Below are 16,349 nucleotides of genomic sequence, written 5' to 3'. Positions count from 1 at the left end.
CTGAGGAGCGGTCTGACCTGGCACTCGCATCAGGTGCCGCGCACTCCGGGAACACCCGCCTGCATTGTCGCCGCTACTATTCCGTGGGTGCACTGAAAATCTCGCGTCCAAAGTGGCTAAGAGCGTAAGTCCCCGTCGAGTGCACCAGGAGTGCTCCAGCGGGGTGGACGGTGTGCAGGTGCAGGCGGCGGCTCAGGTGCAGCAGCAGCAGGAGAGACGAACACCGAGGCGCATGCCTTACCTGGGGCCTGACATGACAACCCGGCTGTCCGCCATGTTCTACACGGTCGAGGTCGGGGACACCAAGTTCACCATCCTGAAGCGCTATCAAAACCTCAAGCCTATCGGATCGGGCGCGCAGGGGATAGTCTGGTGAGTGGTTCAGTAGCCATTGCAATTCGACGTTTTCTTTTTATAATTACTAGACTGTTAGACTGTTAGACTATTAGACTATTAGACTTAAGGAAAGACACGTGCGAGTCACGCGAACCGGTGAATCTTCCCTGGAAGTCCCAGCGGAACTCTCAGTAAAACCCTAATTTCTTTTGCATTTAGATGACTTTACACAAGAACGAAAAATAGCAAAATAATTGAAGAGAACTCGCAAAGTACACTGATCTAGTTTGAACGTCAAATATCGAATACGCAGAATGAAAAGTTTCATCTATCACACGCGATGTTTATTACGTTCCGCCTTGATATATCCGTTTTCTGGATAACGTCATCCGCCTTCAAGCTACGTATACAACCGATAACAATGCCAGCATCCATCAGAGGTAAAAGTTTCGAGGTGGATTTGAAGCCGGGCGTACGTTGTATCGCTACGTCGACATATATCTCGAGGGGGTGGGGGTGAGAGGGTGAGGGTTAACTACGATTTCTCTTACTCGCGTTCGAGGACCGACCCGAATCGACGGCAACGGGGAACGGGTGGCACCGTTCGGCGCGCGGAGAAACGGGGCGGCAGAGTAAATCGGGCAATTCGATTCGGAACGAGGGAGAATGTCTTCGCGAGAGTACGCGGATTTCTGACGACGGGGAGCGACGACGACGAGAGACAGAACGCCCTTTCCTTGTAAGCCGGCCGCGTGATGTCGGAAAAATCGTCCTCGACGACAGCTTCATGGCGTTCCTCGTTCCTCGTCGTCGTCGTGCTTGCCGTCGATACCCGATCTTCAGACGAGGCAAATTAAGTCGACGGCATTCTCTTTTTCTCGTGAATATCCGAGCAATAGATCTCGTCGTGGCTCCCTCCATATCTCGAGGATATTCAGAGTGGTACTTAGATCTTGCAACAATCGGTAGAAGGTAATACGATCGTAACAGTATAATGAGATTGCATTGAAGATTCGATAAGATATACGAACAGAAGAAAGAAACTGTGACGAAGGATTGAAATCGAAATTAAAAATTAAATTAGTATATAATATTCTGTTCTTTTTTGTTTTATATATTTTGATTTTTAATTTTGCAGATTAATTTTTAAAACATTGAATTTAAATATATATGATTTGTCTCTCGCGATATCACTGCGAATATTCACTGTAATTGCGACCCTTTGTTAAAAGTATCACAATCCAAAACTAGAATTAGAATATAATTAGTATAGAGACATAGGGAGAGTCCGGGAGACTTGACCATAGAGGAGAGTTGAATCACTTCAAATATCTCGTTCAAATTTTGAACAAAGAGCTCAATCCGAGCACGTTAAAACACGTTTGTCTCACTCACAGTCGATACGCACTACCAAGCGTCACGTTGTCACGTGTTCGGATTGAGCTCTTTGTTCAAAATTTGAACGAGATATTTAAAGTGGTTCAATTCTCCTTTATGGTCAAATCTCTCGGACTTCCCCTAAATAGTAAAATCGGAATATTCTCCGCATTTTATATGACTTATTTGCTCTTAAAAACTTGAGAGAAAATTACTTAAATTTGAGTTTCCCAATTTTGACAACGTCGATTTTCTCAAGTTTTTGATGAAGTAGGTATAAAATCTAGTAGCAAATTATTATACCGTTTAATTTGTTCTTTTAGTAGATCTGATGATTTCGCAAATTGGCCATTATTCTCATTCTTCGCTCTAGTTTCTATTAACGTGTTAGTGTGATGTTACACTGAGAAAAAAATATTGTAAATTTGACTAAACTCGTTTAGTTGTAGTGATTTGTTTAATGCAAATATTAATATATTTAAATCAAATATACGTGAGTAATATCAAGAAATTCTGAATCTATTTAAATATAATATTTTTTGAATTAACAAATGTTAGCTTGACAGCCCGTGACCGCTGCATTTAGTTGAATCAAATAATATTTCTTTGAATCTACGATTTTTTTTCTCAGTGTAGGGTTAATGTCAGTCGATTTTTGTTCCGACCGCACTTCGAAGATTGTTGAAATTTACGACGAATATTATCGATCGTACGGGTATAAGCCAGGATCCATCATGATAATTGTTCCGTGGATCGTGGATCGCTTTTCTCCCTCGCACGTGTCTCCCCTTTGACGTCCGATAGAAACTGAAATACTGCATTATCCGAGAAAGCGCAATCTCGAACAATACACGGTGGCCGTGGTATGCAGGTAAGTCGAACGAACGAACGGACGGACGGACGGTCGAGGGGAATGCGGAATATCGATTTTCGATAAAAATTCTGCCGTAGCGTGGTCCATTACGGAAAATATGCGAGGGGCCTTTTCGTTTTGCCTCGTCCCTCGAGGAGCGAGCTTGCTCTCGAAAAAGGCCGGTTGATTTCGCGCGCATGGAAGGTAGGTCAGGATGCGAAAGGAAATCGGCTAACGACGGCCGGATATTATTCACGATGGAATCTGTGACCTGCACATTAATCCTGGCGTTATCAGAAATACTGGAAATAATTTTTGCTAACGTTGAAATTTCATTATTGTATAAAAAAAATAATAATATTAGAAATCAGGCGATGTCCTTTTTATTTTAATATAATAAAATATTAGCGATAAAGAAAATGTTATAACGAAGATCTCTCGTGAGAGGATAAAATATCCATTGAAATTCGTAGTTACGAAAGGTATCTCGATACTGCTGGGATCGAGATGATGCTGTAAAATGCCACTGAAGAGTATTTCGAGTTGGCGGCGTTTCTCGGAGATTAAATATATTCTGAAAGTTTTGAAAGAAAATGCACACATTCTCTCTCCGAAATTATTTCAGAGAGAGCAAAAGAGATGATTTACTCTTTTATATTTCTCTGCGTCCTACTGAAATGTATAATTAAGAATTTATGGAAATATCAGTGTAATTCAGATATTTTACGACTTTAATAACTGTTAAAAGAGATCACATTTCAATACAACGCATATTTTTGAAGAATTCGGGAAATCAATCTATGTTTCGTTTTCTCAACCTTTTGAGAACTTTTCTCAGTTTCTTTTAGAAAGTGGGTCAAGCTACTGTTGTATCGATTTATTTGTTTTTAATCGTGTCCTTTTTTTATTGTCGTGGCTTTTAAGAAGAGATTATCTGAAATTTATAGCGTTGCAGTCCTTATTTACGATTTGCAGAACTGTGACAATTTGTACTGCGGAAGCTTACTGTAAAGAGCCCAGATGCGCTACGTCGCTTTGAAGTCACAGACTTTCCCGGAGGGAAAGGGTTAATGATTTCTTGAAATCCTTGCGAGAATATACCCGGTGGCTTTTACCATTATCCTAAAGCTGCAAGGTACACAGAAATGTTTGAGGAGGAGCGGGAGAAAGCTCTGAGCGCGTTTGATCGCGTTTAACCGGCCGTCGAATGCGATTTCTCTCACGAGGAAACGGTCCCGGTCGTGAACACGACATTTCGAAAGGTAGGACGAAGGTAATGTTCTGTCGTGAAGAACCATCCATACTTACGATTATACATGTTCGACGGAAGTATGCCTTTCAAGTGCTTCCTAGCAACATATTTCTGGCGACGCTCATTATTTTTCCGGTTTAGACTCTCTGATAATTATCATTCATATTCAAATGTAATTAAACTTGCTCGCAAATCGTGTTCGTTTAACGAGCGAACAACTGCGAAGTATTTTTAGATCGTGAAATCAATCTTTCACGATGTAATTTAAAATCTGAAGCACAAGGTATACCAAGAAACATTGCCTGAAAAATTTAGTAGATTGATTTTTAATATCTGATTGTCTGATTTGATTTCTAATGTGCGCTGCTAATTTTAAAAATTCAAAAATCTTAAAGCTATTTATTTATACATAGATATTTTCATAAAAGTTTAAAATTACCGTTTCTTGTAAGAAACGTATGAAGTGCGTTTACGGCTCGATAAACATTGACATTTATTTTAATTCTTTTGTTGCACATTCGATTTTTTTTATCTCTATAAAATTTTTATAGAGGTTCTATGTAGACATATACATGCACGGAGAGAATTTTCTCTTAAAATTTACCCTGAAATTATGGTAGTTGTTGGACAACATGTGCTACCAAGAATTTTATGCGAGCTATTCTGATTAATATTTACCATAATAAAAAATATTAATATTTATTACATTAAAATATAAAATATGTTTGATTAATTTTATTCAAATATATCTAGGAAATTTCAATAATTTTTCAAAATTTACTAATCTGCTTGGTAATTTTTATCCACGTTGTTCGTAAAATGTCTTTTGTATATTTTAAAAATTCCTTGGTTGCCAAGTTGTCCCAAGTTTGTAGTGAATTTAAGGATAAAATATAACAAAAAATTTTCTCCGTGTGTGTAATATTCTGAACTATATTTTATATGTATAAAATATAATTTAGAATAGTAATTATACAGTGACAAAATTTTTCAATTGTATCATAGCAATCTTATTAGTGATTTTAATTTTACTTTATATTTCTTTTTTATTTTGCCGATTTATTGCTTATTCTTGCATGGTTTTTGGATCCATCCAACACTCTTGCACCACTAATTAACTCGCGATTGACATTGGCGCAAAATACATGCTACGATCTTGCAAAAGCGCAAGATTAGATTGTATGGATGGTTCCGACAATCAAGCGAACACGCGCGACACTGTTCTCGAAGGAAAATCGAGTGAGAAACAGAGAGAGAGAGAGCAAACGAGATCTTGCCAGGTAGAACGACGAGCTTAACTCGAGCTCGTTCCAAGAGTTATACATCTCGCTTGTTTGTCCTTTGAGACTGCTGTCGGTGACGTTGTTGCAGCGGTCGACGGAGAAAAATTACGTTTCCGCGAAACACGACGCGTTTTGTAACGCGAGGCGCAAAGTACAATTTAATATCTTTCGACAAGTTTCTACATTTTTGTGATAAGTGATGAAATTAAATTCTCACTGTCTGCCGCCGCAGATGTATTTTAATTTACGTTGTTAGGCGACTCGCGAAAAATAAATTTAGAAGAATAAAAAGCTTTTTATGTTACTTGAAAAAAATGTCTTCAAAAGAAGTTTAAAATTTTAATTATTTAATGTTGTAAATTAATAACATTAATAATTGTTGGGTTTACTTTTCTTATTTAATAAATTATGATATTAACAAAATTAAATGAGTTTTATTACGGGCTCGTAATCTGCGCCATTTAATCGCGCTGAGAACGAGCTTTCGGCCGCGAGAAAGTCGCCGAACCCTGGCGACGATAAATTTTCTCCGTTGCCGCGATCGGCTTGATCGTTTTCGTTTCCTGTATCCTGTAGTTCTTGTGTCGTTGGTTTGGTAGCTAGAGGCGTGATATACACTACCTAAGTTAAGGCACGAGAACCGCCACGAGTCTAAGAGCTAAAGAAAAAGAGAGAGAAAGAGAGAAAGAAAGAGAAAGAGAGATATAAAAAGAGGTAATGTGATGACGACGAACGCGATGGAAACGAGCAACGTTCGGAGCGGCTATCGTCGTCACGTTTTCGGCGACACCGAGCTTTGCATACCCGAGAGATACGTCGACGTCGTACCGCGTGGCGTCGGCGCTCAGGGTATCGTCTGGTGAGTAAAATCTACGGCCCGTATGATGGATCATACGCTGCAAGAATGTCTATTTTTCTCTTCTACTGACTTTAATATAGTTAAATTTATTACGTCGAAGAGCGCTTATATCACGTCCAGGTACATTTAATTCGCAGCAGCTACCGTTGAAAACTTGGTGCATATCTTTTGACCTTTGCGCTCCCATAGTATAGTATTCCCTCACATTTTAGTAGCTATTTTTCGTTATATTTTGCTTCAAATTAAGTTATCTGCGAATTTATTATTTTCTACATTAATTCGATTAACAAGAAATTTTTCTAATAAAATGCGTGTGCTTTGTTTCTATTAAATGATATAATATGAATCCATAATTTTTACTTTACTAATTAGAAATCTTATCGAATCTTATTAAATTGTGCCACACAGACGGGATATAGGCACGCTAAGACTTATTATAACTAAAATAAAGTAATTTTAGATATATAAATTTTTAAACGACGAAGTATTCATTCAGTTTTAATTATTTATTTGAGTTTAACGTATATTTAGCTTGATGACATCGCGCGGTCAGGCGTATATGATCGAATAATCTTCAATTCCTCCTCCATCTCTGTTGCAGCGCGGCGTACGATACCGTCACTGCGCAAAATGTGGCGATCAAGAAGCTGTCCAGACCTTTTCAAAACGTGACACACGCGAAGAGGGCCTACAGAGAGTTCAAGCTCATGAAGCTGGTCAATCACAAAAACGTAAGTTCTCTCTTCTAATTTTATATCCTGCATCTATTTTGCAATGCGTGACACACATATACATACTCTTTGCTGCATACGTACTATATAAATGTCTTTTTCTTAAATTGGCTTAAAATATAAATGTCTAATATTTATTATTCAAGCCTTGCTGCTGAATTAAGCACATGTACAGCGTACTGCGCGACTTTTTATCTCGCAAAAATTGTAATTGAGCGCTTTGTACTATATGGTCATGTAAGTGAACGTAAACACTCTCTCATGGTTACTTCTTCTAATTAAATTAAACAGGAACGCAAGAGAAAAAGTTGCACAGAGCTAAATGAAAAGATGTTGCAACGAAGAATAACAATACATCGCGAGTAGCTTCCGGCCATTACTTTTCTTCGTTGTACTCGCAATTATAATTTGTTTTTGTCCTCAAATAATTTCTGAGAGCGTAGTTTTTGTTAATAAAATTGTAAATCGAGAGATTATAATAGAAATTACAAGTAAGGTGAATGCATAAGTCTATGTTTTAATCGAGTCAACGGTTTTAATTTGTGGAAATTCATTTCAACCCCATTTCTTTTAATTCGCTGTTAAGAGCATAACTGAGATATTATGTTGGATGGTGTTGGAATAACAACGCAAATAGGTTCACGTAATTTCGAGAAAGATAATCTGAATTCTAAATAATCTGAGAGAACGGAGCCAGAAGGAGGGCAAGTTTTATTCGCAATTATTCGTAATATTCGTAATATAATTGTTCACAAATTTCCGAGACGAAGTCGACTCGTCAATTTACGACTTATCGTTTTGCAGATAATCGGTCTTCTGAACGCGTTCACGCCGCAACGGTCGCTGGACGAGTTTCAAGACGTGTATCTGGTGATGGAGCTCATGGACGCAAACTTATGCCAGGTGATCCAGATGGATCTGGACCACGAGCGCATGTCGTACCTCCTCTACCAGATGCTGTGCGGCATCAAGCACTTGCACTCCGCCGGCATTATCCACAGGGTGGGTGACATCGGCTATTCGCGCGTTGCAACCCCAATGAAAATTGCATAACGGGCGGAGCCATTTAATCTACCGTAACGAGATTCATTAGCGACGGCCATTCCTGCATACCGTGGCCCCCGTGGCTGCTGTGTTGTCCCACCGGCGAAAGAAATAACCTGCCGTCGTTCCGATTAATTTCCCGGCGCGCCGCGCGTTATAATAGAATAGCTAAAACCGGCGTCGCGCTCATTAAAAGTGAAAACGCGGCGCAACGATTGCAGGACTGTCTGCGTAATTAACGTGCCAAAAATTAAAATTCATACAACCGGAACGGTCTCGAACGTGATTGACTCGCTACCCGCTGTTTCGCGATTATTATCAATCGCTCGAATCTTCTCGCGTTATTGACTTTCATTATCAATGTTTTATCACTGCCTCTCTGACGATTCTCAAGCTATATAAGATAAATCTCTAAAATTCGGTTCTCCTTTCTGCATAGGATCTAAAGCCAAGCAACATCGTCGTAAAATCCGACTGTACGCTGAAGATACTCGACTTCGGCTTGGCGAGGACCGCCGGTACCACATTCATGATGACGCCCTACGTCGTCACGCGGTATTATCGGGCGCCGGAGGTGAGTTAAATCCTCCTGTAATTTTTCGCACAATTTGTTCTCGATTAGCTCGACCGTTTCGCTCACACGGAGCGTTCGTCTTTTCTTGCCAGGTAATTCTGGGCATGGGGTACAAGGAGAACGTGGACATTTGGTCGGTGGGGTGCATCATGGGCGAGATGATACGCGGTGGTGTACTGTTCCCGGGCACGGATCACATCGACCAGTGGAACAAAATAATCGGTAAGGCAACTTTTTCCGTTAACGATAATAATGATAATTATAATACTAATAAAATCTTATGAAATAAAACCCAATTTTAAGGTTTTAAATTATGGAGAACGGAATTAAATTTGGGATAAAATTTCATGATGTTATGTGTGTGCTATTATAATCCGTTCTACGTGTGTGTCTTCGGAGTTAAACAAAATATAAAATAACTTCAATAGAATCTACAAAATTATTTGCATTGACACTCGGCTATATTTTTACATCAATTATTATACTTAATTTATTTAATTGTAAGGGCAATTGTAATTATCTAATCAATTATCTGATATTTTTTGTCTCACAGGAATAATTATGATGAATACTTTACAGATTCTATGACATTTTTTTATTATAAGCGGATAATCATGATTACCTTACATGATTCCTTAATAATTTTTATTATAAAGTTAATCGTGGTACTTGCAGATTTCTCGATGTTTTTTTTTATCACAAAAGGGATAATCGCGAAGAGACTCTCGCAGACTGCTATTGTATTGTAAAAATAAGATAGTTGCTCTTATCTGCAGAACAACTTGGCACACCGGCGCAGGAATTCATGCAACGACTGCAGCCGACCGTCAGGAATTACGTGGAGAACAGGCCGCGATATCCAGGCTATCCCTTCGAGAGGCTATTTCCGGACGTCCTATTCCCCTCGGACTCCTCGGAACACAATAGATTAAAAGGTGAGTAGGTCAGCAAGTCGACGCCCCGCGTCGCGAAATTGATCGCGGGACGCGCGCGTTTTCGACGCACGGACGACGAGATTATCCGCATTCTCGTCATCGCCTTGCCTCGCCCTCCCCCTGACTCTTCCTTTCACGGTTTTTACTTCCTCTTCTAGCGAGCCAAGCCAGGGATCTATTGTCGCGCATGCTCGTAATCGACCCGGAGCGACGCATTTCCGTGGATGAGGCGTTGCTGCACAATTACATAAACGTCTGGTACGACGAGGGGGAAGTCAATGCTGTAAGTAGGCTCTATCGATTGATCGCGTGAATGGATGGTCGCTTCGAATCGTACTGTCTTCTCCGCAGACCACAGGATTCACCATAGTCACTGATTTAATTTGAGAAACTACATTAAAATCTTTCTGCATCTTCAAAAAAACAGATTATTTAAAATATTAATAATGGAAAAAATAATTTTAATAAATATTATGAGAAACAGTTAAGGAACAATTATTTTTTTACGTGATGAAGAAATCTCGATAACTATTCTTAACAAAATATATTTCCTATTTGCTTTAATGAAATACAAAATTGATTGTTAATCTCCGTTTTATTCAATGATTCACAAGAAAATCTGATATGTTTTGCAGCCCGCACCAGGTCCGTATGACCATAGCGTGGACGAGAGGGAACACACGGTGGACCAGTGGAAGGAGCTGATCTATCAAGAGGTAATGGAGTACGAGACAAGCCACAATCCCGCGGCGGTCGCTCAGTCGTCAGAGAGCGCTGGGAGTCGGTAGATACCGCGGAACAGCAGCCCATCCACGGTCCCCTTCTCATCGAGAAAGCATCCGGATAGTCTGACCTACCGCTTGGATATCCCCGGAGCGTCGTAGCGAGAGAGAGAGGGGAAACCGGAGTAAGAAAAGGGTAGAAAGAACGAAGAAAAGAAAGAAGATAAATCGACGTCCACGAATCTGTCTCCCTCTTCTTCGAGAAGGCAAGAAATGCAAGTGGGAAAAACATGGAAAGGGGAGAAGCTTACTCTGTCGAGTGTCGCAGGGGGGACAAATCATAATCTTTTTGGCAGCACATGTGATCAAGTGACGAAACTAGTCTCGAAGATGATCAGTTAACGATTCCCCCGTTCGATCTTCTCTCTCCTGGAATGATCTGGGTGGACTTGGATAAACGTTTCTGCGGCGGGCGAGACTCGCGACCGCCATGCGGCACCTTTGACAGGTGCCACCGGAACACTCAAGACACCTTCGTCGCTTTCTTTACGTTTTACCAGAGCAATGGAGCTCGGATAAGGGAGATCTTCAGGGTCGGAGGACAAGTTCGCAGAGAAGAGGATCAGAGAGGGAACGATGGAACTGCCTGGATGAAAAAGAAATTATCACGTTGTCCCTCTCCTCAATTACTGCCAGCCTGGGTTGTTGGACGAGTATCTTCTCTCTTCCCCTCAGTTTCTTCGTTTCCTCGATCAACGCGAGCTCTCCGAACACCTCCTCCGGGAATCCTTAAGCCCTTGTTTTACAGTACGGTATTTTTATTTCGATTCCTCGTTGCGTCTACTTGACTTTCCTTTTGGTACAAATTTATTCGCTCTGCAACCTGAAAGCGGATGTCGTTTCGTACTCTCTGATCGTCCTGTAATCACGGACGATGTTTGCCGTGCATTTCATAGCAATAAAGTTGACGCGAAAGAGAAACGATGTAGAAATATCGTTCCTGTGATACCGTTATGAAGTTTTACAAACGTCGGAAAAGAAACTGATTGTTCTTTAACTTCCGGAGGATTAAGTGACCGATCGCCCGTTACAGCTTCCGAAAAGACCGATCGAGCGTGTTTATTGTTTGCGTGCGAGCAACATATACTATATATTTTTCTTACCATTGTTAAGCACATACGGGAACATACAAATCTGAATCATGTATTGTAACTTTTTAACATGACATACCCTATGTCCTTTTGGAGTACGGGGTACAGAGATAACAGAGTAAGGAGGTAAAGGAAAATTTATTACAGAGCTTATAATCGCTCGATCTTCGTGTCGCGGATGTAACGGGCGATCACCTGGACGAGGCTATCCTTAGGATTTCGTTTTATTAAGTCGCTGGAAGTCGCGAGGAAAATATATAAGTTAGGTAATATTTGTTAATATTTAATTCATGTGGCTCCGTACGACATATGCATGCCGCGTAATGCAATGAAGCGTGTGTGCGAGGGAAATAGAAGAAATGACGCCGCTACACGCTGAGTCTCGAAAACCGATTGCGAAAGGAAAGAGACGCGATCGATGGGGTATAGGATTTTTTGTACATAATAATTGATTATTGTGAATTTAATGCTGTGTGTGAACGAGAGTGTCCGCACGATCTCGCGCGATACAGATTTTTTTTTATATAAGCGTATACCTTTTGTTCGGATACTTCGCATCTCCGCTCTGTGTGCTTTCGTCTCGGTCGTTATCAGTGCCAGTAGATGCGCGATTCATTATATTCGTAGGTTCGTAGTCAAGTAAGAAACAAATTGGCGAACGCTAATTAATTTTATCAAATCGACAGGGAGAAAGAGAAAGGATAAGGTAGCGCAATGTCACAACGCTCGATCTCTGCGTCAGGGACGCTGCGTCAGGTCCCGGGATTACCGATTATACCCTTAGTACCCGAGTAGTAGCGTGATAAACGTTACTATTCCCTTCTCGTGCAATCTCGCGTACAACGTGTCGCGCGATGTAAAAAACTCACGGTGCTTAATATTTTGCAATCGGTGAAGTAACCGAGAGAATTCGATGTTAAATCGACGCAATAATCGGTGGAATAAAACTGCAATCGATTACGGCATAGAAAGCGGCGAAAAGGGACGGTTTTCGCTTAGTTTGTTTTGCGAAGATGTGAATCTTTGCCGAATGTTTATTGATTTTTTATTATTCTTCTTTTAAATAGATCGTGTGATTCGTGTTATATATAGGGGAATATGATATAAAGGAGAAAACACTTTTTTGACTAGAATATCGCAAAACGGTACATAATAATGGACGAGAGTGAACTGGGTTGGGAGAGCCGATGATGCTGATAAAGATGATAATGATGATAATTATATAAAATAATTGTATTTATTACGTGAATCGACGAGGAGAATCTACAAATAAATAGCGAATCGATGAATGATGGTGAAGAACAATTGTATAATGTAAACGTTAAATTTTTATTTTCCACGACGATAGTTATGTGAATATATTGCTACAGTCCGATCCAAATATAATCAAGCTTTTGTAACACTAATTATAATAAAAAGTCTAATGATGATACTGCTAATTACACGTAATTGTATCGCACACACACGGTTAAAAATTATGAAGTATGTGCTGCAAATAAGCGGAGTCTCGATTTTGTCACGTGTACGGAAGCGGAGAGTAGTGCGCCAAAAATCTTTACAAATTCAACTAGTTGTCGTCGCGTTGTAGATCCACGACGAACATCCCTTTCCATCATCGCATTTCTTTCGCGTCTTAACAACCACTGTGTACATCTCCCATACGCATATTATACGAACGAGCTTCTTCATTACGAAACTAAGAAGTATCATTACAACACTTTTGGCATCCTTTCGCCGCGCTATTTTTTACTCTACGCGCCTAAAAAATTCGTCGTCAAAAACGTATATCTACAGATTGTTGTATTTTGCAATAACACACTTCATCGAAAGTAATGTGATTAAGATGAAAATCGAACGCAACATCTTTCCGGCGTTCTAGGTGTTAATCCCGTAAAACATAAGTTAATTGAAAGGATCATTCTATGTAATTATGTTTCTTCAATCTTCATAATTGGGGATTGGACATAAAATTCCAATTAGACAATAAATTCAAAATTTTTGGGATTGTCTGTTAAAGACAGTCTTTAAGGAAAAAAAATCATATTCGTCTAATATCTCGCACGACATTTCTGAATAACAATTGTTTCTTTTCCTAGAGCAATTTCCTAGAATGAAAATTTCCATCTAGTCTGTCTTTCGATTCGCCAACTTTCTCTTCTGTTTTCAAAGTGGCATTTCGATGTTTAGCGTGGACTAGCTATATCTTTTCCGCCCTACCACTTCGCAAATTTATTGCGCACGTATCCAACCCCGAGAACGAACGCGTTATAACACATAAGAGATATATTTTACGGCCCTCGCCACCATCATGCACGTTAAGTAAAGTCAATTATATTTAATCAGCGGACGATACTTAGCAGTTAAAAAAAATGCGTACTCAGATTATATCTCTTGGGCATTTGCACCTGCACACAGGGTAACTTCTGCGGCCCTTCGTGCGTGTACTCACAGGGTGATCGACTCTCGTCGAACTTAACCGAAAAAAAAAACAAACAGGAAAGAAAGGGAAAAATGCAAGAAAGAACTCAGAAAAAAAGTTGTAGCTATTCCGAAAGGCGAAGACGAGGTGCGGTTGAAGGTGAGAATGTGAGATGAGAGAAAGGGAAAGAGAGAGAGAGAGAGAGAGAAATAGAGAGAGAGAAAGAAAGAGATACAACTATTTTTCCATTTTACAAGCTGCAAAAAGCCTTTTTCTTCACACAGTGAGCGCGCTGAAGGAAAACTCGGTGAACTATGTGATTCCTGATGAAATTTCGTCCAGCTCCTTCTTGTGAGCCAGCACAATCTTTTAAATCACTTTCGAGAATCGCTAAATCGCTTGCGACGTTTCTTTCCCGTCTGCGAAACGAGAAAGGAAGAAAGAAAAAGAAAGAGAGAGGGAGAAAGAGAGAAAGAGAGAAAAAACTGAGAATTTTATAATATTCGCTACGATAATCTCTCCCCGCGATATTTGTACCTATATATACCGCAAGACAGAATTTCTAAAGATTTTTGGATATGTAAAAAAAAAGAGAGAGTGAGAGCGAGAGCGAGCGAGAGAGCAAAGTGATAATTATATTTGCCCGGTTTCGGAAACTTTTATCGAAGCGAACGATGGGGGGGGGGTGGCGGTGGCGCGACCCGGATCACACCGGAGGACGTTGTCCTCGATCAACGTTCTGTGTGTGTGCGTGTGTGACGTAGACAGTCTGACACATAAAATACACACACATATATGCGCGCGCGCACACACAGATATAGATACACATACATACATATACCGTAGTTGTGGCAGCTCGTACCACGTTCTTCTCGTTTCCATAGTTAAAGCAAGCGTAGTAGCAAGGATAATAAACGATAGCGAGTAACGATATAACGAGTAAAGTAATATAATAAAATAGTCAAGGATAATAATAAAAATAAAAAGAGGATTAAAGTATAGCGAGAAGACTGGGCAGGAAGGGGGGAGGGAGGGATGTATCCGCTCGGTGTGTGATGTCTCGTTAAAAAGCCGCGCTACGACGATTTCCCCGGCGCGTTTCTTCAGGCGATCGCAAATCAATCGCGATCGGATCGGAACTTACTTTAACCCACTCTTCTCAATACGTAGAACACGACTGTATACGATTGTTATAATCCGGCGGACGCGCTCGGAACGCGCAATATCGGTGGCAAAGAGAAAGAAAAAAGAAGAAGAAATGGGGGCGATAGGCGCGCCTAATCGTCGAGCGAGAGGAAACGACTGTAGAGAATAGCGGGTATCTTTCAGTCACGTGCCTTCTTGACACCCTTGGAAGAGAAACCACATTTGTTAGAACACTTGAGACCGAAAGACGATAGGGGATAAGAATAGAGACATAGTCTAAAGACGAAGACGTTATTTTAGTAGTGAAAGAGACTCTAATTCTCTCTCCCCTTGACGATATTGAGTTTCTCCTATTTTATCCTGAACATTTTGTATTCGTGAAATTGAATGACGACTGTCTGGAGCTTTGTCGCTTTGTTAAAGTAACGTCTTCGAAGATCGGACATCAAATTTAATAAGCAATAAACGATTTATCGATGCACGACGCGGGAACGTGGAACCAGGAGTAGATATTAAAAATCAAGATTTCGCATTTGCGAGCATTCATAATTTTAATAATTACTGTATATATAATTAATGAGTCGTGACATTTTCTCATTTCTATACCACTATACGCGACTCATCGCGTTGTATCTCAGGCTCTCTTCATTCAATTTCTCGCTTTTTCCATCTTTGAATTGATCACTCCTGGTAACTGTTCCTTCGTCGAGCGCGATTTTATTCCCGGTTTTTGTCGCTTCTCGCATTTTGGCCTCGCTCGTTCGATGTTTTTACGCCATTCGAGGATACCGCGACCGTATTGCGTGTTCGTGAAGCAGAATCGAGTCCTCGACTCGCGATATGATCCCGTCGACGTCTTGGCAGCCGCCGAAATCGCTTCCGAAACCAGGGAAAATTTCAATCCGTACATTATATACATACATATAGAATCTAGAGTATAAATGAGAAAAAAAGAGAGAGAAAAGAGAGGAGAAACCCGGCAGAAACATCATCGTGATTAATACGAGGGCGAAGATAATTAATAAATTGGTTAAAAACAAGAGAGAAAGTGTGTGTATGTGTAATGTATGCGTTTATGTGTGTATGCGTGTATGATGCGTGTATGATATAAACAATAATCCTTTTTTCTTAGCGCGATAAAGGGAACGGTTAATATGTAACAAAAGTGGAATATTTTGAACGACAAAGTGAAGCTTTGGGTGGGCAGAGGGAGGGTGGAACGGGATGCGGTAGATGAAAAAGGGGAGATAGAGAGATCGATAAAGAGAAACAAAATAATAATGTCCATGTTGCTAAACTTAGCGATGAGGTAGATATCGCGTATAGGCGACATCTTAGTTTATAAAGCAAATTAATTAGTCCTTAGGACACAAGCGAAAGTGGGAGAGCGAGAGAAAATTGAGATAGAGAGAAAGAATGAGACAGAGAGAGAAAGAAAGAGCGAGAGCGAGAGAGAGAGAGAGAGACAGAGGGGAAACATACAAACACAGAAACAGGGATACACACGAACAGAGTAGTGTTCCACGTTATCACTTAGGCTATATCTCTAGGTAATTATCGAGCCCGTTCCTTCGTACGTAGAAAAAAAAAGACGTAGCGCCGGAAACGCCGGCGGTGGAATTCCATCGCGAGTCCGGCACTTCCGGTGACGCCGTAGGAAGAATTGG

At 40.4% G+C, this 16,349-nt stretch overlaps 1 protein-coding gene across 4 annotated transcripts; it reads left to right on the top strand.

The window, feature by feature from the left end:
* The first annotated feature begins 232 nt into the window (after positions 1-232).
* On the top strand, positions 233-14,153 carry LOC112463632 (stress-activated protein kinase JNK). 4 transcript variants are annotated; one of them, XM_025030131.1, is made up of 10 exons: positions 294-372; positions 3,542-3,828; positions 5,701-5,960; positions 6,562-6,691; positions 7,496-7,693; positions 8,175-8,309; positions 8,402-8,531; positions 9,086-9,244; positions 9,403-9,527; positions 9,880-10,032. In XM_025030131.1, the coding sequence occupies exons 3-10, from the start codon at positions 5,824-5,826 to the stop codon at positions 10,030-10,032; spliced, it is 1,167 nt and encodes a 388-aa protein (XP_024885899.1). In that variant the 5' UTR covers positions 294-372; positions 3,542-3,828; positions 5,701-5,823. The 4 variants fall into 4 exon arrangements, with proteins under 4 accessions (XP_024885895.1, XP_024885896.1, XP_024885899.1 ...); XM_025030129.1 differs by having other exon boundaries at positions 3,542-3,839; XM_025030128.1 differs by lacking the exon at positions 3,542-3,828 and having other exon boundaries at positions 283-372.
* The last annotated feature ends 2,196 nt before the right edge of the window (positions 14,154-16,349 follow it).

Source organism: Temnothorax curvispinosus, unplaced genomic scaffold (genome assembly GCF_003070985.1).
Source record: "Temnothorax curvispinosus isolate PA1 unplaced genomic scaffold, ASM307098v1 QBEX01013483.1, whole genome shotgun sequence".
Classification (NCBI taxonomy): domain Eukaryota; kingdom Metazoa; phylum Arthropoda; class Insecta; order Hymenoptera; family Formicidae; genus Temnothorax; species Temnothorax curvispinosus.
This window is presented reverse-complemented; position numbering and strand designations above follow the sequence as displayed.

What these genes read in the sequence shown, in the direction of transcription:
- LOC112463632 (XM_025030127.1), top strand. Translation starts at nt 233, where the DNA reads ATGCCTTACCTGGGGCCTGACATGACAACCCGGCTGTCCGCCATGTTC. An exon ending in AGCTGGTCAATCACAAAAAC is followed by an intron (nt 6,692 to 7,495) that starts GTAAGTTCTCTC and finishes ATCGTTTTGCAG; the next exon opens with ATAATCGGTCTTCTGAACGC. An exon ending in GGTATTATCGGGCGCCGGAG is followed by an intron (nt 8,310 to 8,401) that starts GTGAGTTAAATC and finishes TTTTCTTGCCAG; the next exon opens with GTAATTCTGGGCATGGGGTA.